At 40.0% G+C, this 25,323-nt stretch overlaps 1 protein-coding gene across 1 annotated transcript in view; it reads left to right on the top strand.

The window, feature by feature from the left end:
* prim2 (DNA primase subunit 2) overlaps nucleotides 1-25,323 on the top strand; it is a 48,413-nt gene that overhangs the window by 19,059 nt on the left and 4,031 nt on the right. The window contains exons 8-12 of the mRNA XM_084076737.1: nucleotides 4,776-4,843; nucleotides 6,934-7,006; nucleotides 7,694-7,879; nucleotides 19,268-19,394; nucleotides 20,804-20,886. Coding sequence (XP_083932863.1) covers nucleotides 4,776-4,843; nucleotides 6,934-7,006; nucleotides 7,694-7,879; nucleotides 19,268-19,394; nucleotides 20,804-20,886 — 537 coding nt within the window. The remainder of the gene's footprint in view (nucleotides 1-4,775; nucleotides 4,844-6,933; nucleotides 7,007-7,693; nucleotides 7,880-19,267; nucleotides 19,395-20,803; nucleotides 20,887-25,323) is intronic.

Raw genomic sequence — 25,323 nt, 5'->3', positions numbered from 1 at the left:
TGAGAACCACTGTGTTAAGTTAAACACACACAAAAAAACACTGATTCGGCAAATCAGATTTGAATCACATTCCTAGGTGGTTTGAAATGCAATTCAAAAATGTCATACTTCATTGTATGACAGTGTCACTCGCCGAAAATAGCCGATCTACAAGTACACAACAAGTCGCCCTGCGATGTGTTGTGAGCTTGTCGATCTGCTATTTCGGCTATTATTGATCTGATCACTTGCAAATAACAGTGGACAGTCGATAAAGACCTAATGAAGATAAGCTTTGAGAAACCAACAGATTTGCATGCAGTCTGAACAAAGACTTATCCACTTTGGTTACTTGCCCAAGTGACTGGTAGACAAAATGTGAGTGGTTGTTTACCACCTCGAAGTAGGTTAAATGTTGTATTCTTTTTTTTTTGCAAGTATAAAACATTTCTCCTCTTTGATGTACTGCAAAACATAATTTAATTCAAGGTTCACTGTGTTTAACTACATTCCACCCCTCTTTTCTTCTCTTGTATGATGTAAATTAAACATTAATAATTCATAGCGTATGAAAAATAGCATATTTAGCATATTTGTGCGACTGAACAACAGTGTGCACACATTTAGTGATCTAACAGTATGTATCCCTTAACAATTCCGACTCCAGTGCTATCTGCAGCTTTAATGCCAACTTGGCAATTATTATTTTCAGATCAATCAGCATATGAAAAGGACTCGGTTGTCACCTGTGGTTTGGCAAGTAGCCGACCTCACCAAAGCTGGTGCCCCAGAATTATTGATACACTTAATAAAGATGAACTAATGTGGAGATACTGTTCAAGTTTACCATAGCGGAGCCTGCTCGGTGGTCGAATAATCGTTATTAACCATATTAAATCACATGGAGATTTCCATCTCTTTTTCCAAGTCGGCCCTGGGGCCTTTACAGCAAAGCCCTGCTTCACACTTGCACAGTTACACACACATTAACTCCTGGGAGCTGCCCAGTTCCAACAACGGTCTGATACTGTTGGCCATTGAGCAGCTCCACTGGAGCAGTGGAGGTTAGGTTCCTTGCTCAAGGGCACTCTCAGCAGTGGGTGTTGGCGATTCATGTCCCCAGTGCCCAACCCGATTGTTCCTGCCGGTCCAGGGGATTGAACCCAGGGACCTTTTTCAGCCACAGGCACGCTCTGCAGTGCAATAGTTATTAGCTTGTGGATCACTTATTTCTGCCAAGTGAACACCATCGTATTGCGGAGTATGAATAAAGGCTTTATATTAGTCTGCTGTATGAACTTGCACTATGTGCTTTGAATTAGTCTATTATGCTATCCACTATGAATTAACGGGGCTTCAACGTCTTTCAGGCTAAGGACCCTGTAGACGAGAGAGAGATGAAGCAGGGACCCCCCACTACCTATTGGATTCATGTTAAATGTGTGTGGTACTTGGTCTGCTCTTTTTTCCACTGTACACCAAACGAATATAGTCGATCTACAAGCTCACAATTCGTCTGACGCATTGTGAGCTTGTAGATCTGCTATTTTCGTCTAATGTTCCACCCAGAATAGGGATGTGAGGGTTCAAGTAGTTAATGTAAAAATAGAAAATTAAAGGCCCTGTCACACAAAGATTTGGCGGCCCCCCCCTGCAGTATCTCTGAAGACCCTCCCTAGGGGTCCCAGACCCTGTGTTGAGGACCCCTGAATTAATCAATGAGACTACATAAGTTCTTTCTTTTGTCCCGATGGAAAGCTGACCCATCAGATCACAATGTCCAGTCGTTATTTGTGTCATGGTGTAGCACAGGAAAGCATTGCCATTGTAATGAAGTTTTGGTGCTAATAGATCTCACACACCTGCCTTGTTTCAGTGTCAATTCATATCTTCCACTGTTCTCTCATATCTTCCCAAACGAAATTGTTTTTTTTGTGCATTCTGTGACTGTTCCTATGTCTGTGCAGTGTGCAGCACTTTGGAACTCATGTCTAGAGAAGTGCTATATAAATAAAGTTATTATTATTATTACTGTGGAATAGGTTGGTCATCCTCTCCAAGCTGAAAAAGAAACATTGTTGAGCTCATCCTCTCTCCCATTTTCTGGCAATTACTCGGATCACTAACTGCTGGAATGGTACAACGTTGCAAAAAACGATCTTCTTGTAAGTGTGCCCATGCCATTGTAACAGTTGTGTTTATTATAATGGCCATTCAGTTCTTATGGACAGCAAAAAGGGGACATCACAGGAAATGTGTCATTAAGCCATTCAATCCGGGAAAGCATCTGTGTCGTTTCAAGATTTCTATTCAAAAAATAGCAGATCTACAAGCTCGCCGCGCTAGAAAATCTTGAAAATGTGTGCAACTCTTTGAATATATATATATATTTTTTTAAAGCGAGCATTTGTAACTCAAATCTTTGCTTATGGGGGTCCCAGGAACAGAATATTTGACAAATGTTCGTTTTAAAAATATATATTTTCAAAGATTTGCTCAAATTTTAAAGATTTTTCAAAAATAGCTTGAGCTTGTATATCTGCTATTTTTGAATAGCCAAAGAAATGTAAAATGACAGATGCGTTGATTGATTGAATGTTTTATTAGGCAAAAAATGTAAACAGCACAATTGCATTTATAATACTTTGTCTAAAAGGTCCGTCCAAAGAAGTTGTTGCGGTCTTGTTTCCATTGGGGTCCTTGGTATTCAATTCATAGGATTGAATGGGTTAAATGGGCGTGAAATTGAAAGCAGCTTCTCCATATGACTGGATTTGTCTTCCATGGCCACTTTAATGTGAAGAGAGAAATATCTTTAGTTTCAGATGCACATCACGTTTATGTTCTGGTGTTGAGCAGCAGTCATATTCATTAAGGAACTGGCAGATTAAACAAAACATTTACATCTAAACGAGGAGGGATGTCCACACAATGCCTTTTAAAGACACAGTACGTGATGTTTGCCACTTAAGCCCTATGTGTACTTCGTCGTACAAGCAAACGTAGCCGATCTACAAGCTGACATCACATCGCGATGCATTGTGAGCTTGTAGATCTGCTATTTTCACAGTTTTTGAAAATGTTGTACTTATTTGACCAAGTGTCCTGGGTCTCTGCATGGCAGGGAAATCACCCCTCCCTGAGTGCATGCGTTTAGTTTTTTCTTCACAAAATTAGGGTTAGGGTTAGTTAGCTAAAGCCTTATTCAGGAGATCTTGTACATGAATACAACCGCACAAATTATATCCTGGTCGTTTTCTTCTTACCATTTCAAACCATAGCATCCTGGTTTGGTAGTGTTGTTACTTATAATGTTAAAGCAATTTGATTTTGAACTTTTGAAATGTCAAGAAAAATGGCACATCGTTTTGGGTGACTATCCAATATCCATTTGCTGTATGTTATCTCTGTACTCTCCCTCTCTCTGCATGTCCTGTCTCTCTCCATTGTCTCTGTCACATAAAGGCTTAGAAATGCCCCCCAAAATGACTTTAAAAATATATTACGGCCTACATCTGAGGAAGGTGGTGTGACATGTACCATAACTAGGTAATTAGGGTTGGGATCCTTTTTTTTTAGGATTTTAACGATTCTGGTTCCTTAACAATTCTCTCGTAACGGTTCGATTCCTTAACGGTTCCCTTTAATGATTCATATAGGGGGCTCCGAATGGACCCTAACAGGTCTGTAACTCTGAGAGAGTACAAATGGAACCAAATGAACCCTAACAGGTCTGTAATTCTGAGAGTGTACAAATGGAACTAAATGGACCCTAACAGGTCTGTAACTCTGAGAGTGTACGAATGGAACCAAATGGACTCGTAAGGGTCCATTTGGTTCCATTCGTACACTCGTACATCCATTCGTACTTAAAACGTTTGAGAACCACTAGTATTGTAATTGTACAGCAGACGTGAAGTCCACATAACCAGCCCTGACGGTGTGATATAACCGGTTTTCTGAAACCGTTCCAAATGTGATGGAACCGATTGCTGTTCCTCAATGTTGGATCCGGTTCCTTCCCGATTCTTCCGGTTCCCAACCCTGTCACCGATGCTAAATGAAATCACAATCACTGTTTCACCTTGGCAGATTACCTTGCAATACTTTCACCTGATTTATTTGATCCATTCATTCCCTTTGCTGTTTATGACAGTCTCTTTATCAACAACACAAGAGAGTATGTTTCGCGTCCTCGACTATATTATATATTTTTTACGATGACCTTGTTACTGTGCTTAACGGCACTCAGCACTTTGTGTCAAGCTTTTTTTTTTCTTTGACATTATTGAGCGATGGTGGAAAAAAATTACTTATATCTATATCTTAGATAATATTTTCTTACACAAAACGAACAGACTAGCATACCCAGAGTTACGACGACAAACTAATCCCTTCCTCCCTCCCCTCTCCCACAAATAAAAATACATAAAAATAAGTAAATAAATGGAAAAGGAACAAGTGACAAGAAAGAAAATAAACTACACACAGAAGACATCAACAAACAACATTGACATAACCGGACAAAGGAGAAAACATCTGTCACAGTTCAAGCTTATATTCCTGTTCGTCAAGCTGACTAGGATAGAAATGCTTTGTGTGTGCACAGCCCCGCTGAAGGTGTTCGTTCGGCCGTGACCGGCTTTTACTCAAGTTATCTATTGTAGCAGTTAGGTACTGAATCGTTCTACTGAAATGTTCACTTGCCTTTTTATAAATGGTCTGTCGTCTTGTGGCACCATTTTACATCACTCATGTAATGCTTGTCTTTTCCTTTTTTTTTCTTTTTCTTTCAGTTGACGGCCCGCTCTCTGCCAGCTGTGCAGTCTGATGAACGACTCCAGCCTCTGCTTAGCCACCTCAGGTAATTGCCAATATTAGCATGTGCTTCCCCTTCGTCTGCTTTATTTCGTTAATGTTGACGATAGTCTATGTCCACTGTCAAACGGTCATGTCATGCAGTGACACAAGCTGAAAGACAACGTGCCCCTTGTCCACTTGGAGGACAGTCTATGACGTCAGTACTACGACCATATTGATGGGATCTCCATGCATGGGCATAAAAGAGGCACAGACAGACAGACAGACAGACAGATACTGCAATTTGTGGAATTATCTCCATATATGTGTATATGAGGATTTGTCGATTTATAGATATTTTTGGAGATCCGCAGATCCGACCGACTTAACACCGAGTACGGCACTCCCTTGGGTCCAGCCAAGGGCAATTTTGTTTTGAAAATGCCAGGTTGAAAGTTTTAAAAAATCGGGACACATCAGCTGCATAATTGCAGATACCGATTTAAAAAAGATCAAATAATGGCTGATACAGTATATCGGCCAAACCAATATACCATTTTGGCTTTAAAATCTAGTTGTGCGTTTAAATGGCCTGACTGAGGCATTGGCCTTGTTTAGCACCAGTCATCTCTTAGATATTCTATGCACAGGCTGAGCACAGAAACGGGCTGATTGCTAGTGTCTGTTGCTCTGTAATGAAGACCAAGACATTTATTTTGATAGGCCTTGTCATGCTGTCTGAATGTTGTTGTTTTTTTGTGGTAGAAACTCAAGAAAAATGTCAGCCATTCGATTCAGGGTGCTACATTCTTAATAAAGTTGCTCTCTGCCGACTGGCAATGTGCACCCAATAAGAAAATGTGACCCCCACTCTACCAGTCACACTTTGCTCAAAACACATTTTGATTCATGCTCACTCTCTGGAAAGTCTGTATTTTTAGTTTTGCACTCTAAATTGAATCAAATTCACTAAGTTGCATTTCATAAGTGCAAGTAGTTGCGTACAAATTGGCCTTGTTCCTTTTTTTAATGGGTGGGTATAATGGGGGGTAAAATCAGTAAAAGCATGCGAGTGCACTGTTGAAAAGTATGTTGCCTTCTAAACAGTTCTGTATCCAAGTTATTTTCCAAAACCTGAAACATTCATATACTGTGTCTTTATAATAGGTAAGAGAAGCAGATACAGGATTTACATTGGTATGAGATACCAATTGTGATATCATGTCATTTATGGATCATTAAATGACTTAAGTATCCAAATACATTTGTAAATAGAATATTTGATATTTGCTCTACTAATTCCTGTCCATGATTACTGGCTAGAGAAATAGTGTTCCTCTTTTGCCGGCTCTTTAACCATACAACTCTGTGCTTTATCATTGATAAAATAGCTCTCGTCGTCTTAACCGCTGTGTAACACTGGTTTCGGTTGTACAACACCACTCCACCACCGGGCTGCTTAAATTTGCATTAACCTTTTTATGGTTACCGGTGCGGGGATGTTAAGCTTGTGCGCGTGTGCTCAATATCACATTATTTAAGGTGTATTAAGACATGACATGCACACTGTTTTACACATGCAGAGTTTTCTGTGTGTGCGTACTTTTCACATTTTTGCGAGTATGGCAACTTTCAGTATGAAAGCTGTGCATTAGTTTATACACGAGGCCCCTGGGGAAGATGGTGTGAACTTCCATGAGTGTTACACTCTCGTGGTGAAACTCATAACTGTCAAGTGAAAAGAGTGTACCATTGTGTATTAGAGGAGACATGTGGTTGTCTAGCCACATTTTTAATATCTGGGATAGATTAATCTAATAATATCTATTGATTTCTGTGTTTTCCCCCCCCTTTTATTTGGGGGCATGGGGAATGATAATTTTATCAGTGACTGTAGTAAAATAAAATAAAACCAGTTGGACACTATCCTCATGCAAATGGCCCTAAAAGCCATTCCAGGTTTGAAATTGTGTGAATTCACATTCAGAGACACAATCGTTGTGTACTTCTTTGTTGCCTCTGTACTGTGTAACTGAAGTAACTGCCTTGTACAGTTGAGTGCTGTTTTTCATGTGTTTTTTAAGCCTAATTTCTGCTCTGTCGTACGTAGTTGATTACATGTTTGTTATTTTTACCTTGCATTTTCACTTCTAGCCATGCCTATGTGGGCCAGGACTACAGCATCCAGAAGAGTGTGGGGAAAATCTCCTTGGAACAAATTGATGGGGTGAGTTTATGTTGACAGCTGAATCCTAGAAGAAATACTTTAATTCTCTTGACTTTGCCACTTGAGCGTTGGAGAGATTCTAAAAGGCCAGTTCAAATTGGGGATATAACAGTGTTAGGTATGTACAGTGGCATGTAGTACCCATTTAGTATGAATAGATTGATTACATTGTATAAGCATCTTACTCCAACTTACCGACAGTAACGGTTCACATTATTCTTTCTACTAAATAAGAACATTGACTGCTTCTCTTAAACCCTATGTACTAAGTTCACCGGAGTCCCCCAGGGGTCTGTATGGGCCCCCCTCCTTTTTTCCCCTCTACAGCAGGGGTTCACTTCTCAGACTTAAAAAAAAATAAGTATGTGTGTGTGTGTGTGTGTGTGTGTGTGTGTGTGTGTGTGTGTGTGTGTGTGTGTATGTATATAGGAACTAAATATTTTGAGATGGGGTCGGCGGCCAAATACATATAATTTTTACATAAACGTTTCAGCACCACCGATATAGAAACATACTTTTTATCAGAAACCAGTTAGGATTTAGAAGACATTTGTAGATGCGTTCCCGGGTTGAATGGGTTAAGTGGTCATGAAGACTAGAAAAGCACTGTATAAAATTCAGCCTATTTACCATTCCTGTTACTTGTGCTCCAGTCTCCTCACATGTGGCTTGTTTGTCGTCTTTCAGCTCGCGGTCAAGTCCTTCCCGCTGTGTATGAGGCAGCTCCACCAGGCCCTGAGAGAGAACCACCATCTCCGTCATGGCGGCCGCATGCAGTACGGCCTCTTCCTGAAAGGCATCGGCCTCACGCTGGACCAAGCACTGCAGTTCTGGAGATCGGAGTTTGTCAAGGGCAAAGTGGATGCAGACAAGGTAACGGCGGTAGCATTGATACTGTAATGATTATTTTTAGCTTCTTTTTTAGATCTTTTAGATCCAGGCTTACACTTTGTGCGTGTGTAAGGATTCTGATGAACGTGTGAGGGAAGGGCTGGTCGTACGCACAGAGAAAGGGCAAACGTGGGAGCATGGGGACAGAGATTAGGAACTGGCCGTGTGTTTGTTGCGGTACGCCTGAATGTGGTCGCTGCTAACTTAACTGTTAACTTAATACTTTAAAATCCTGTATATCGGCCTTTTTTTGTGTATTTTTGGTGAAACATGGTATTTTCAACTGGCTGCACTTTTTTTTTGTTTTCCTGTGTGTGTGTGTGTGTGTGTGTGTGTGTGTGTGTGTGTGTGTGTGTGTGTGTGTGTGTGTGTGTGTGTGTGTGTGTGTGTGTGTGTGTGTGTGTGTGTGTGTGTGTGTGTGTGTGTGTGTGTGTGTGTGTGTGTGTGTGTAATGAGGGGATCACCGTGAGGACGGTGATCACGGAAAATAGTTTGACTACTTGAAAAAAAACTCTGGCACTCAATGTGTTAAGCGTGCAGAGAGAACAGTGTAGTTCCTCATAGAAACTAGGATACCAGGTTAACAATGAGCCTAGCATCTGTCTAAATAACATGCTATGTAAATAGCATTCTTAACATTTGAGGTCAAGAGAAACAATACTACGAAACAACACGAGAAGTGGCAAGAAGGGATAAAAGGAGAGTAAAGTGATAGCGGGTGAGGTGGAATCTGAAGAGTGAGTCTGCAGTTCTGACTCGATGGGGAGTTTATTCCACAGTTTGGAGGCCAGCAGGGAGAAGAGTCTAGGACGTGTAAAGAGTTGTCCAGGGTGTTTAAGGGAAGGCTTGTACAGCATTTCTGTGTTAGCTGATCTAATGGAGCGGAAAGGGTTGTAGGATTGGATCAAGGTATGGGGTGACATGCCCTTGGTTGCCTTGTAGGCTTTATTGTTTTGTACTCGGTGCAGACAGAGACAGGGATTCAATAAAGAGAGCGGAAAAGGGGGGAGACGTGAAAAGTTTGCACACACTACTGTATATCTCAATATGTAATGGGCATATTGTCATGAAACTTGAGTGCATTCAAGCTCTCTATGGGATGAACCCCAAACATTGGAGTCCGCCCATGAACTTACCTCTAGTGTCACCCTCTCAACGTTGCACACAAGCTATCTCATAGTCTCACAGTAGCCAGCCGATTCTATCCAACGTGTGGGTCACAACTATTGAAAAGCTACCTAGCCAAAGAAGATTCCCTTAACTTTCTGTCTGGTAAAACCCGGACATGTTGACTTTCAGATCTTCCATCATAAGATGTTGGGTCTGACCACGTGAGACTATAGCTCAGAATGTAATGGGCAGATTGCAGTATGAACCCCACTGATTTTGGTGACATGGCGCCATCCTTTGGCCAAAATGTCTTGTTGGCTATAGGCTGTATGTGGAACATTTGATATGGGCTTACTCCTGTTGGAATTTGAGCTAAGAACTGGACCATATTGAAGTAAATAAAATAAGTGGCTGTTTTGAGTGATTTAAAAATAATCACTTGACAAAAGTTGTAGTAAGCATCCAATGACGATAACGGTATCTACCTACCTTTTATATCCCTAGAGCAGTGGTCTTCAACGTTTTCAGACCAAGGACCCCCTAGCTGAGAAAGAGATGAAGCAGGGACCCCCACTATATTGTATACAATTGTTTCAGATTAAACTTTTTTTTTTTTACTTGATCTGCTCTTTTTTCCCTCTACATCTATAACTCTCTGCCGAAAATAGCCGATTTACAAGTGAGCTTGTAAATCGGCTATTTTTGGCTAAAGTTCTCCTAAGAATAGGAATTCTATAGGGTTCAAGTCAAGTGCTTAATGTACAAAAAATATCCTATCACACAAAGATTTGGCGGCCCCCCTGTAGTAACTCTGAGGACCCCCTAGGGGTCCCAGACCCCCTGTTGAAGACCCCTGCTTTAGAGAAATTGGTCAGCACTTCTTAAAGTTTACATTTGTAATATTAAGTTGATTGTGTCATGTGGTGTTTGGGTTGGTTGGAACACACAATAATTCAAAGTGCTGCATTTGTCTTTTATCGTGTCTGCTTCCAAGTAAATTTCACAGACTCAGCAGCAGTACGAGGCAGTGTCTGTCCATCTACCAGAACTTACAGTTTTTCTTGTCATATACTATCCCATTACTCTTACTGGATAAAAGCCTCACGGCAAATCCTCTGGCAGTCATGCAACGACACTCTTCAAAGTGTCCCATTTCCAGGGTGACTGGGCTCCCTCTGTCTACCCTCCCATGTGTAACTGGAATGGGCAGCACGCAAACGTCCAGCACCGAGTTCCCATCACGGACTGCTGTGCTGACCCAGGGCAGAGCTCTCAACGTTGATCACTGGTGGAAAAAGTACTCCGATATTTTACTTAAGTAGAAGTATCAATACTGCAATGTAGAAGTACTCCGTTACAAGTAAAAGCCAGAAATTCAAAATTTGCTTTAGTAAAAGTACAAAAGTATTGGTATCAAAATGTACTTAAAGTACCAAAAGTAAAAGTACTAAAATGTTTGAAAATAGCAGATCTACAAGCTCGCAACGCGTCGCGATGCGACGCGTTGTGAGCTTGTAGATCGTCTATTTTCAAATAGCCTATATATAAAATAGGGCTAAAGAGGTTAATGTATGTTTTATAATATAATAATTGACAATTGCAAAGTAACTAAAGTTCTCAAATAATTGTAGTGGAGTAAAAGCACAATATTTGCCTCCGAGATGAAGTATAGACAATTGGAAATACTCCGGTAAAGTAAAAGTACCTCAAAATTGTACTTAAGTACAGTACTTGAGTAAATGTACTTTACGTTACTTCACACCACCGGTGCTGACCAGAGCAGAGCTCTCAACGTTGATGTATGTGTTGTGTCAGCGACTGCACTTTGTGGCAGGCTGAACAAAGCCTGTCCATTAGTATGCGGGCAGGCAGACGGAAAAAGATGGGGGGCAGCGATGCTGAAAGGGAGGCTTGGGGGGGGGGCAAGAGACACGTAATATTAGACTAGAGAGGGAGAGAGCGAGAAAATAGATGAAATCAACTTGATCTATCCATTTTTCTTTCTGTGGAGGCTAGCCTATTCATTTTGGACGAGTGTCTACTTCCACGACTTGTGAGTTTTAGCATTGCATTTGGGTAGGTCTTCTTTTAAACTGCTTGTTTTCCTGAGGTTAAGTTGAGGTTAATTCTCCTGCAACTGACACTACTCTATTTATGTTCAGCACTAGGGGTGCAACTGTTAATCAAACTAATTAATTCAATTCATTATAATACAAAATGGTAATACTTAATTTTATTTAAAATATTGTTTTCTATATACTGTAGCAAAAATACAGATCTAAAGCTCACAATGCTATTTTTTGTGTGACACCTACAGTATGTACCACGAAGTAGAACATAGGACTTAAGTGATTAATCAGACCGAACGATTTAGTCAACAAAATATTTTTTAGAAAACGTTCACGTCGTATTCGTTGTATATAAACAGAAATATATACAAAGAAATGCACCTTGATTATTTGATTAATCAAAAAAGTAATTGATTATATTGATTGAGTTTATAAGGAAGGAAATGCATACATTATAAGTAAGATGCTTCTAAAAATGTCTAAAAATGTCTATCCTAATAGCTTTCTGAAAAACGTATGTTGCTATATCAGTGGTTCTCAAACTTTATCATGTCCCAAGACCCCCAAAATGATGTATGTATTTGACTGCGGACCCTCAACTCAAAATATTTAGTTCCAGGGACCCCCAGAAGCAAAGATTTGAGTTGAAAAATGTTCACTTTAAAAATATATTTTCAAAGATCACAAATGTGCACGATATTTCAAAAATAGCAGATCTACAAGCTCATAGCGCGGCATGAAGTGACGCGCTATGAGCTTGTAGATCTGCTATTTTTGAATAGCCAAAGTATGAAATAAAAGTGTTTAATATCTAAAATGACAGTCACCGATGCTTTCCCGGTTTTAACGGGTTAAGGAATACTCATTAATTTCAATAACTTTATTTCATTTATCTTTCAAATTTACAATTAGTTCAAAATCCATTGCAATAGTACAGATCCACAGCTCAGAAAAATGGACAAATTCAGTGAGACTGTAGGTAGAATAAACACAGGAGCAGATTCTGCTGATGCGTGCTGTGGTTGCCCACAAAGTGCCCCTAAACATAAGGCCTAAGTAGGGGAACAGACTGCTTACCTCGTTGTATCGTCCTGATTTTTAAAGTGAACGTGCCAAGCACAGTTCTCCTCTGAGAAATGCACACTTTCATCACAGCAGTGTTGTGATAACACAGGTGCAGCCCTACTGGCCTGATTTTTTTTTTATTTGTATTTGAGGAATACGTAAATTATTTAATCATGTCATGCGTATCTTCAATAGTAAACTAAGCAGGGAATCTAAGAAGAGAGAGCACACGGAACGTCGGTAGTCGGTACCCCAGTGTGTGAACATGTGTAACATCAGCTCTCTTATCTTATAGATATCAAAGTCGGGTTGTAACATTCGCAGAACTCCTACTGTGGGGAGTCAGGGACCTCCGTGGGTGAAAACTATGCATCTTAAACACTGACTACTAGCGTACTAAAACCTTGTGGCTTTTGATGCACCTCTAGTGTGTTCTAATATTCTTTTTGCTAATTTGGTGTAAATGAAATATGGCAACCCATCTTTTCCAGGGTTATTGAAATATGACATGTATTCTGCCGCACTTCATTATGTTGCGCTGTGTGTGGGTTGATGATGGCATATCTATTGGCAAAGTAATATCAACCCCCACATCTATTTGCAGAGTAATATCAACCCCCACATCTATTTGCAGAGTAATATCAACCCCCACCTGGGTTTCACCCATTAAAACCAGGAAAGAAACTGTGTCATTTTAGATTTTAGCTATAGCAACATACATTTTTCAGAAAACTTTAAAAAGATTTAGAACAGTGGTTCTCAAAAATAGCAGATATACAAGCTCAACAGCGGCTCACTTCGTGCCACGCTGCGAGCTTGTACTTCTGCCATTTTTGAACATTTTTGAGAAATCTTGAAAGTGTTTTAAAAAACGTCAGAGCCAACAATATGTTTGTTTTGCTAGAGAGTGTGCACCGGTACGAAATAGGATGTTTTGGGTGAACTATGCAGATAGATAGACCATTGCAGCACACAATTATGCATCCTTGTTATCTAAATGTCACAATGTGACAACTGTGAGGTATAAGGAATCTATTAAGAAGGCAAATGTAGCACAGACACCAGAGCAGAAAGGTGAGAAAAGAATGTACTTCTCTGATCATTTACTGCAGGTATCCACAAGATGATAGAACATCTATTTCAGCTTTTAAATGGACAAACTGTAATAAGACCATATCATTTACAACCCACTAAAGGTAGCTACCTTTCTAAAATACTGACACACACTGTTAATACAATAAGCAAGTCTCAGTTTACTTTTTTTCCCAGCTCAGTAGGTTAAGTCCCACAACACAACCCATGGCATGTCATATACAAACTGCAGTGGGATGGACATGCTCTCTATTGGTCTGGTACAATGGTTGTTTTCTCCCTCCATTTCAACTAGCATTAAGCAATGTTGTCTATGATTAACCCATTCAATCCGCATCTGTGTCATTTTAAGATTTCTTTGGCTATTCAAGAATAGCAGATATACAAGGCAAGCCAAACTTGTAGATCTGCTATTTTTGAAAAATCTTGAAAATTTGTGCAAATCTTTGAATATATATATATTTTTAAAGCGAACATTTGTAACTCAAATCTGGTGGTCCCTGGAACAAAACATTTTGAGATGGGGGGGGGGGTTAAATCCTAACAGTATGTTGCTGTATCAGTGGTGCTCCAACTTTTCCATCTCAAGGACACCCCAAAATGATTTGTATTTGGCCGCCCGGACCCCCATCTCAAAATATTGTTGTTCCAGGGACCCCCATAAGCACAGATCGGAGTACAAAATGTTCGCTTAAAGGCCAGACCGCACCAAACTCCTTGCAACAAAACAGTTTTAAGGCCAGTCCACAATGCCACTCCTTGCAACTGCCATTGGGGATAATGGTTGCAAGTAGTTGCATGTTGCAAGGAGTTGCATTGGTGTGGACTGGCCTTTAAACATATATTGTATATAAATATTCAAAGATTTGCACACATTTTTCTCGATTTTCTCAAAAAATAGCAGATCTACAAGCTTGTATATCGGCTATTTTTGAATAGCAGATATCTTAAAATGACACAGATGCGTTCCCGATCTTAATGGAAGGAATCAGCATGAGAAACTAGACTAGGGCTCCGCCTGCTTGAATCAAATGTGACCGTCTGTCTGCTATGTATAGCTACATATCCAGACTGAACGCTTCCTCGATTGAACTGCTACGTTCTCACTAAATTATTCCAGTCACTTAGCGGCTCTAATCTCCGTTTCCATCTTGCTGTGTCTCTAATGCCTCTGTTGAAACATTAGTTTTGGGGCGCTTGTTTTGCAGTGTGCCGTTGATATATTTCTCATAGCTAAAGGAGAAGACAGGCTGCGCTCTGGGCTCCATTAGTAAGAGGCCATTCTCAAAGAAGGAGCCCTATACTGGAAAAAAAAACATCTTTATATATCTTGGTGGTAAACTGGTTCCTGGGCTAAGCAAAAAGATAGCCTGAGAATGCAGAATGTACATGTATGTAGGAGTAATGTATAGCATTCTTAGAAATGCTATTAGTCCATTACTGCTGATGAATTACAAGTAATATATATACCGTTATGTAAAAACAGCCTGTATTTATGAGTAATTCTATGTAAATAGGGCTATTTTTACATTTATATATTTATACTAAATGCTCAATACAATATTTGTTTAATAAAAACGTAAAATAAAGTAGGCCACTCTGCAATGAATGCTTTTGTGATTCACAAAACTCACCCACCACAGTCTGTAATCTTATGTGGTTTATTATAGTTCCCATAACGGTATGCTTTTGTGAGACTGGATATAAACATCCAGTTGTTATGAATAAGTAATATCCTATTACTGTGAACATTTAGGATCAAACTATATACCCACTTTTATATGCCATGAAAAACATGTTTTTTAATGTGTCCGTTTTCCTTGTGGTGCAGCACCAAACAAGTTGACTTTATTTTGGGCTACAGATTTTACAGTACTTACCTTACATTCCTACAGGGTTTAAAAATGCCTGTAATGCTTATTAAAATGGAAAGTGTTTTTTTGCACATGAGATGGAGTGGGGCAAGAGCAACATCAGTGTCGGAGTTTCAGACTTTGCCTAAGGCCGTGCCCAGTTGACATGTGCATACACTCAAACACACACACGCGCACGCACACACACACACACACGCGCACACAAACACACACATTCTGGCATCCATAATCCCTTTGAATTGTGTCCTAATTCTCCCTCGCCATTGCCTTAGGTTTGAACAAATATATCTTGGAGAGGGAGATGCTGCAGTGACGGAGCTCCATTAAGCAAATATTAGCACAGCTGTATCTTTTTCCATTTGCATCCTCTGTGTTAATACTCAGCAATCCTCTTCATCTCGGCTACAGAATATCAAGTGATATCCAGGGATAGGCCACACATTGCATAGTAACTTGGCTGTTACTTATGATCCTTTTAAATAAGTGGTTATCAAACATTTTTGTGTCAAGGACCCCCATTTACAAAGATGTTGTGCCAGGGACCCCCCATAAGAGACGATTTGTCGAAAGTCTTTGAAAATACCGTAGCATATCTACACGCTCAGAGCGCTTCGCATCGTGAAGCGTTGCGAGACTGCCTGGAACCCCCTCAAGGACCCCTGGGCGTCCCGGACCCCACTCTGAGACCCAGGGCTTTAAATTACAGATTTCCCTGTCTTTGGATAAATGTATGAAATGAAATACATTTAAATATTGTTACCTAACTATGATGAAATATAGAGCTTAAGCTTGCAAATGTAAGACCGTCTGTAAGTATCCATTTTTCCCTTGTTAAGCAAGAAGTTCTCAATCTTGGTTGTTTTGGCTGCCTTGACGAAGGCAGGAATAAAGTTAATATCTTCCCTATGTCGCACTCTTTTCCAAACTTTAATTATTATCGTATAATATGCAGTCAATTGTCAGTAGTGAAGCTCTTAAAATGATTTCAGTAGAGTGTGGGGTGATCTTAAATCTGGATTTAGCATCTTAAATGTGTAGACCCACCCGATAATTAATATGATTGGTTGGTTCGTTAGTTTTTATAGATGGTAATATAGCCACGGTACAAGTAGTCACATTGTCAAGTTCAATTGTTTTATTGGAGTTTTGATGACCTCTGTGTCGGTCAGTACTGGGTTATTAATGCAGGAAAGCTGTAATTCACATTTTTAGAAAGCACATATTTTTGCACAAGGCTGTAATTTTCTAAATTATATTCACATCTTTCCTCATCCTGTGCTCTGTTTTGCTTTTTTTGTGCTGTAGATACGGTTCAGTTTTTCACTGAATAACATTCATTCAACCTTTTTATTTAATGAAAGGTCCTTTTATAGTTTCCCTGAATTAAAGTCCTGTTGTAGCGTCATCTTAACCGATTTTAAAAAGAAAACCTAGTGGAAAGTAACTTTTAGCAAGAACCTAGGCATTTAGCATCAACAAGGCAATTCAAAGAGTATTAAGACCATAACCCATTAAGACCTGAGGCCGATTCTATAAATGCCTTCTAAATCAGTTCTCAAACGCTTTTGTGCCGAGGACCCCCAAAAGAAAAGATTTGTGTAAAAATAGTTGCTATATAGACCACCGAAGTCCTGACGTCACTCGTTCATCCCCAGTTTCGTAAAGTAATTTCGCTATGGAGAATAACATTGGGTCATCATAGAATCGTCTCATATAAGAATTGTGGTCCAAAAATAAACAAATTGTCTCGGCATAATTGTCAGGGAGGAGGCTCTGTATCGTTTATGATAGTCAGTCACTTATATTTGATACAGTCTGTTTCTGGAAAATGTAACTAATTCGGCGGAAGTAACATTATCGTTTTCTCACCGTCAGTTGATGCTTCATATCCATAAGAGTCAAACCCCCGGGGTCACTTGTTTATTTTTGGAACACAGTTCTTATTTGACGCGATATTAAAGACGTCTATGGGATTCAGAATGGGGGTGGAAAACCGCGAACCAGGTAGACAAACCAAGGATGTGTAAATTACGTCAGACTTCGGTGGTCTATAAATTAGGCCTGACATCGATTATTCGAATAGTTGACTAATCAGCCGAGGGGAGTCTTTAGTCGAGTTTATTGGGAGAAACCAAGAAAGTATACGTTATTGTTAAATCAGACATTAAGCACCCTACAGCCCAAATGGAATGTTCCTCTATTGCATAACATATTTTTTTGCATGATTTGACTGAGAGATTGGCAGTCGAATCAGACTGATTCGACTAATAGGCAACATTTGGCCAATCAGATTTGACTATAGAAATCTAAAATGACACAGATGCTTTCCCGGTTTTAATGGTCCTTTTAATTATTAAAGGACATTTTAGGAAAAATAAATATGTTCAAATAAAACAAGAAATGGGTTGGATATTGTTCATATGTTTGGATTGTACAGTGCGGTACAATCCAAACTGAAACATGTCCTGACCCTCCCTCTGTTAATATCCACAGTCTGCTGATGGTCATGTCAAGATGTATTATGTACAGATATGGGTTAATTACATGATGTTTAGTATGATGATATATTTAGGTCTGTGATACCACCATGAACAGCAACACATTTCTATTTGGTGTAATGCATTGCTTAATTTTTATGATGTGATTTCTGTTTCGTGTGTGTGTGTGTGTGTGTGTGTGTGTGTGTGTTTCATGTCTGTTTCATCATGTGTATGTTCATGTCCCATGATTACGCAAAGCATACATATGGAAATAAAAGTCAAGTGCAAAAATAAAACGTAAAAATAAGAAGTGTACAGGAAATTATTGAAATAAAACCTCAGTAAATACTAATAGACAGCAGCAAACAGAAAGGTTATCATCCTGATTTAAAAGCAGTGAGTTCTCAGTTGTAGCAGACCTGCAGTACAGTATTTTGGCAGTTTTATCTAGATATGTGGTGCATGGAAATGGAACGCTGCTTCTCCACGTTTTGTTCTGACTCTGGGTTCAGAAAGCAGGCCCTGTCCCAGATGACCCGAAAGGTCTGGATGCTTCTGATGTAGCACAAGATCAGACATGTATTTTGGCCCTAAACCATTCAGTTCTTTATAAAGCAACAGTAGTACTTTAAGAAGGTTATTTCAACAGACTTGGCTTTGTGTTTTCTTTTTTTTTTTTTCAAATGATTTGGCACCAACCAGTGACAGAAAGATATCGTACAACCAACGCCTCTCCTTTCGCAGTTGGCCAATTCTGTCATTCTCTTATCTCCTCTTGTGATAAAATAGGGGGAACTTATCACCCCCTTCTCAAAGAAATATTGGATGAGTCTGCACAGTTTGCACCACATATCCACCCCCCATTAATAGATGAGTAAGTGAGTGTAAAGCTCTGATAACTGTAATGATTATGATCCACTTTGTCGGTATTACTATAAGGACTAGAAAGTGAGATATTTGCTCAAACATAAAGATGTGGCTGTTTGTTATTTTTGATGTTGAATTATGTTTTTCAGAGATCTCAGACCTGAGAAATAATATAAAAAGGGGTGCAATGCTCAGTGGACGGGGTTGCACGCCGAGCAACCACTTATTTGGCCAGGGGGACGCGCAGGCACACGCATAGATTTAAAACTACTTTAAATTCACACTTCATCAAAGTTTACAAAGGCTCCCGACTCACGCCAGGTACATTAACATAGGAATTAGGCTATATGCATATCAATTGTCCATTGTGTGACCTGTACTGTAGGTGTTAAGCGACGTGCGCGTCACGTCATTAAAATAGAGAGCAACCACTTCTCAAATGAGCATAGCATCACTGAATATAATGAATAAAATAATATAATATAGACATTTCTGCGAAGGTATGACATCTTACACTATTGTGTGGTTAAAAAGTACAGGCAGCAACAACAAATATAATGAGAGGGGAAAGAGGGCCCACGTTATCCATATACCGCGGTCTCATCCGTCTGCAGTGTGGCTGCAGCACCTCTACAGCAGGTTCCCTCTAATAGCTTGATATTTCATTGATGAAAACACCCCGTCACAAACGACATGATGTACGACGATGTCTGTTTTTCACCCCAACCTTGCCTTCTCTCTCTCTTCCACTCTGATCCTCACTAACACCCCTCTCTGCCTCTCTGTCTCTCTCTCTCTGTCTCTCTTTTCCAGTTTGATAAAGCGTATGCCTACAGCGTCCGTCACATGTTTGGGAAAGAAGGCAAGCGGACAGATTACACCCCCTACAGTTGCATGAAGGTGATTTTGTCAAACCCACCCAGCCAAGGCGACCATCATGGTGAGTCAGAGAGCTGCGGGAGAGATGGCTATTACACGTGTGATGAGCCGATTCTGCTCTCAATTATTGTTGGCCTTGGCAGGAGTGACGCAAATGACTGTGTGGTTTTGATCATCGAACAAAAAGACAATCCAAGTTGTGTGCAGTAGGGCTGCAACTATTCTTTTCTTAGCGATTGTTCTAGATTTACTTTGTCGATTAATTGAATTTTTTTTTTTATAATTGACTAAATTGATTAGTAAGCTCTATTTTATACTCTGTACAAAGCGCTGTTGTGAGCCTGATGCACTGTACACCTTACGACTCAAAATTAAAAGTTAATACGGTCACAAACGGCCTGTAAAATGATTCATATTCATAAGTTCGTATTAAATCAACTCAATCAGCTAAATCAAAGTGATGTGTCGTCTCTAGGTTCTTGTTGCCTGGGGGTTGCATCTTAATTTTTCTCTCTTGCCTCGCTGTGGTGCAGCTCAAGCCATGGGAAATAATGGATTTCAGAGCACAGCTGTGAGCTCATGTGGACGTTTTAGAAATGATTACTCTATGGCTTTTCCCTAGTTTAACTTAAAAAAATCAGCCAAAGAATAATAATAGCCAGGGGTGTAGTGCTTCTTTTTATACCTCTACACCAAATCTCTTTTCCAAAAATAGCCGATCTACAAGTTTTGAGTTTGTAGACTGTTGGACTCATAGTTTTGTTTAAACAAGTTAAAACAACCCAATTTGGAAACAGGGAAATTGTTATGTTTACCAGTAGGAAATAATGTAATAAGGCTATATGTGTCTATTATTTAGCCTGGTAAACCCTCCCTCCGGAAATCTCATTTGTAATTTATTTCAGGAGTGAGTCTGGCATGATCGCCCATTCTGCAATTTGGCTGTGGGCTGGAGTTGGGCGGGAGTAATACCGTTGACTGACAACCCCTTCAGCCAATCAGCAGTGTTCTCCTTCAGCCAGTGCATTTTTTCCACCTCCAGACTAATGTGACGCAACGGGACTTTTGAGACGGCCATGCCCAAAATAGGTTGCCTTATTCGGATACATGCGTGTCACTGCCCGGGCCTGCCGGTTCTCTGAATAAAAAAAATAAAAAAAGGCTCTGTCATGATTGATTGACCACATATACGAAGTTAAACAACTAAATTCTATCCAAACAATATCTTAAAAGTAAATTCTGTGCCTCAAAATAGAAGTTTGAGAGCGTTTTGAAGTTTAAAAGAGAGTAGAAGAAAACAAAAAAGATCAAAACCTTGCCATATTGGCTTTCAATGTGCTCTAATGCCTGCTTGGGTTTACAGGGTCCCCTCAGTCAAATCTGTCCATTTCTAGCACTGGCTTGTGATGCATATTGTCTCTGTCTCCAGGCGGATTACAGCTAACATGTTTAATCATTATTTTTTTCTAGGATGCCCATTCCGGCACAGCGACCCAGAGCTGTTGAAACAGAAGCTACAGGCGTATAAGGTCTCTCCGAATGGGATTAGTCAGGTCAGTATTACCCCTGTCTAGACATCTTCAGATGGACTGCCAGCCCCCTGTCCAGCCACTGGGGATGGCAGGGCCATGATGACAGTGGCGTGCCTGACTCTACACAGTGAACATGATAGAAAAGATATGGTGTTATGGCCGGGCCTGATAGCCCAGTGGTTAGGGAGTACAGTACAGTATGTACCATATGTGCGTAGGCTCTGATGCCTGACGGCGAGTCCCTGGTTCGACTCCCCCGCCAAGCAGACCATTTGCTGCGTGTCACTCCGATGTCCCTACTCTCTCTCTCTCTCCTCGTTTCCTGGCTCTCTCCTTGTTTCCTGGGGCGGGCGGGCGGGGGGTGGGGGGGTGTATCATGTTAACCCATTAAGAGCTGAGGCCAATTCTAAAAATGATTCTTCTAAATCCTTAGTTTTCTGGAAAACGTACGTTTCTACGTTATATCATTGGTTCTCAAACGTTCATGTCAAGGACCCCCAAAATGATGATATCAAAATATTTTGTTCCAGGGACCCCCAGAAGCAAAGATTTGAGTTAGAAATGTTCGCTTTAAAAATATATACATATTCAACGATTTTCTATTATGACAGAATAGGGACGCTAGGGTGCATGTGGTTAAGAATATTTTCAGGACATATTTATAGTAGGTACACTTTGTAAGCTCTTTCAATTATGTCTATCAACATGTTGAACTGGGTTCAGTGGTTCAGGCAATAAAAAATACTTTAAGTATATCTTCTTGCCGTATATTCTCCAGGAGTTATGAACCTTCGAATGAACATTAAAGTAATTCATGGTTCATTTTTAATAGAGTAATAAAGTATTATATTGAGCCTAGCATGAGTGAGGGTATGATTTAGATTATAATCTAGTTTCACAAAGTACTGATGAATTTGTGTGACTCATTACAGTTTTCAGTAAAAGGTAAGAAATTATTAGATATAAAAAAAAGTTGTAGGGCTTTAAATTAAACTAGGTTGCACCGGAGATTTCTCTATCTGTCTGTATGTGTCCCTTTTATGCCCATATATGAAGTCTAGGCCAGTCTATGATGTCATATTGATGACATCAGCATAATCCATATGGGGATTTGCGGATGTATCAAAGTTTTTTGATATTTTTTGGAGATCTTTCAGATCCGCGCGGCGGGTTTGAAGTCTGTCGTGTCGGTCCCATAATATGGTCATGACCATATATGGGCCGTCATTTGGTCCGTCATATGGGCCGCCACACATTGCCGGTTCTATGGACAACCGGTTCTCCATATATGCCTCTATATGGGCGTATCGGTTAGATCGGCGGTTCTGGGCAACCGCCTACCCGACCTACTCGACTCCGGGCGCGGCGATCCCTCAGGTCATAGGCGACACACGCGCCGAGTTTGAGTTCTGGAGATACGTGAACTACAGACGGACGTACAGAGATTTTGTGCATTCATTGTAAGATTTAGAGATCAGAAAATGGCTACATAATGTCGCTGGTTTTATTCAAACGTGTTTCGTAAATGGTGTGACTTGTGCTATAACTAGATACATACAAAATATATAAAACATACATTAACTACTTTAGCCCTATTTTACCTAGGCTATTTGAAAATAGCCGATCTACAAGCTATGCGATGCGACGCGTTGTTGTGAGCTGTTGTGAGCTGCGTTGTAGATCTGCTATTTTCAAACATTTTAGTACTTTTACTTTTGGTACTTTAAGTATATTTTGATACCAATACTTCTGTACTTTTACTCAAGTCATTTTTGAATTCCAGACTTTTACTTGTAACAGAGTACTTCTACATTGCAATATTGATACTTTTACTTCAGTAAAACATTACTTAATGAGTACTTTTTCCACCACTGTTCACAACCAAATGTCTTTTAGGAAGTTCTTAACCACTTAAGCCCTATTTAGAAAAAAAAACTTTCAAAATGCATGGCTGTAATGACATGCTGAAAGCAGTGACGCCCAGTGTAAAAGTCGTTAAATATTGATTTGCCTGTAATGCAAGTAAGCCATTGAGTACTGGGAGAACAAAACAGCACAGATAGCTAATTTAGGTGAACATCTAACCCTCGGGGGACTTGTCTTTCATCACATTTAATTAATCATCCGGCTTCTGTCCCCTTCAGCACCAGCTTTGCCATACAGTAGAACCCTTTGTGTGCGTCTGTCCGTGTGTGTGTGTGTTATACAAACACTATGCATGGCTAAGCCTTGCACCATGTCAAGTGTTTAGCCTGCAGACAGCCAGAAATGCCCGATAATTAAAAATCAAAGAGTGAGCTGGGTGCGAAACAACTCAGCAGGAAGCGATTAACATGCATTCTCTCCCATGCCCTGACCAGGGCTAACGGTAGCGCTGCAGGCCAGAGTTCATACACTGCTCTTTACTAAAGATGAGCCTGCAAGAGCATGGCTTGCCACTAGTTTCACATCAGACGTGACACACAACATCTACACGTTAATTCATCTAAATGCATTCAATCCGGGAACGCATCTGTGTCATATTAGATTTTAGCCATAACCATTATTTTACACTTTGGCTATTCAAAAATAGCAGATATACAAGCTCATAGCGCGGCACCGAGTGCCGCGCTACGAGCTTGTATATCTGCCATTTTTGAAAAATCTTGAACATTAAGTGCAAATCTTTGAATATGTTTTTTTAAAGAGAACATTTATAACTCAAATCTTTGCTCCTGGAGGACCCTGGAACAAAATATTTTACAAATGTTCGCTTTTAAAAATAAATATTCAAAGATTTACACAAATTAGCTAGGTGCCGCGCTATGAGCTTGTATATCTGCTGCTTTTGAATAGCCAAAGAAATCTAAAATGACACAGATGTGTTTCCGGATTGAATTGTTTGGGGACTGGAGGCGTGATGAATAAACAATCCGAAAAAGTGTGTATGTTTTACATCAAAATATAAATTTGGTTGGCGCCTCATTCATCCTGATTGATGCCTTTTATTCAAGGTGTAACATGTACCTCGTTCCAAATCAAAGTTACATTGTTTATCACTGCATAATATTTGCGTTGTGTACGGATGTACTCATGACACAAACATTTAGAAAAAATATATTTTCAGCCGATTTAATCGCATTGGGAGAAAAAAAAGCCCTGGTGTGTAAGATCCTTTGCTCTGAGTAGAAGGGTCATCCCGAAGGACCACGTTTTTACATGAATCTGATTGTTTTATTGTGAGGAGGTGTGAAACTTCTCAATGCGATCTGTGTCCCGAGAGCTCTGCCTTTTGTGGTAAAATGGGTGTGCTCTCTGCCGGATTATGTGTTTTTGCATAAAGCTTTGACCCGTAACCCACAATTGGAAAATATTTTATGTAACACAGCTCTAGGGCTGGATTCTGAACCCCAGCATCACATCCATGTGGCAGGTGGACTAACTGGTTAAACCACCAGCGCATCCATTTAATCGTATTTTCATAGTTGTCCAGTTTAATTCTACACAGCCCATGGCAATGTGAGTTTCAGAAGGCCATAAGGTTAGCTGGATGTGTGAAAGGTCCTTTACATTTATGTACGAGAGAGAGCGAGAGACCAGTGTTAATTGGCATTTAAAAAAATATATCTTTCAGTGAGTTTGACGTAGCGAATTACATTTAGCCTAAAGCATACAGTCATAGAGAAATAAAACCGCTTCAGGGTGATTCAAGACCTTGAATCTCCCTGAAGGGGTTTTATTTCTCATTAATGCCTGCCTCGCTGTTCATTATCCTGCTTATTACACGGCTTTGACGGCTTCTTAATAAATCACTCGATAATGTGACACACAGAATGTGACGGGGACAGACGACAGCCAAGGTTTTAGGTCAAAAGTCGTCTTTATTTCCATGCGACCACATATTGCTTACCATGCGTCTGTTGTCATGATGCGGCCACAGGAACACAACCATCAAATCGAGATAAAAGCGTGTCATGACAGAGGCTGTCTCTGTCTGAACGTGTGTGGGGATGAGCAATGGAGCCTGAGTGCATCGATTTACGACAGGTATGCATAGTACTCACACCTAGCTCTGAGTTCGTTAATTTGACTAAATCAGCCATTCCCCGTCCTACAAAGTACAACAACAAAAAAGATTTTATTGATTTTAGAAAGGATTCCATTGCTTCCACTTAAAGACAACATTCCATTAGATTGCACAGTTGTCACAGGTGTTGTGAATGAAGTGATTGTGAACATTCTGTTATTGAGCACTGCGGTTTGCAATTAAGGGTTAAGACATGGCATGCATTCCCCTTAATACCCACTTTAAATGTTCTCCTCTAATGCATGCTATTAAGTAGCGACCGCTTTATTTTTCAACACAAATGCTCCATCCATCAAAAGACTTTGAGGTTGCTTGGCTGTTAGCCAGTGTTTCTTTTTTTTTTTGTCAATATGAAGTTATTTCTATCCAAAAGTCACATTTCAGTTCCAATA

The sequence above is a fragment of the Gymnoscopelus microlampas genome (assembly GCF_963454915.1).
Source record: "Gymnoscopelus microlampas genome assembly, chromosome: 13".
NCBI classification, from domain to species: Eukaryota; Metazoa; Chordata; class Actinopteri; order Myctophiformes; family Myctophidae; genus Gymnoscopelus; species Gymnoscopelus microlampas.
Note: the sequence above shows the minus strand (reverse complement) of the source record. Positions and strands in the feature narration are given on the sequence as shown.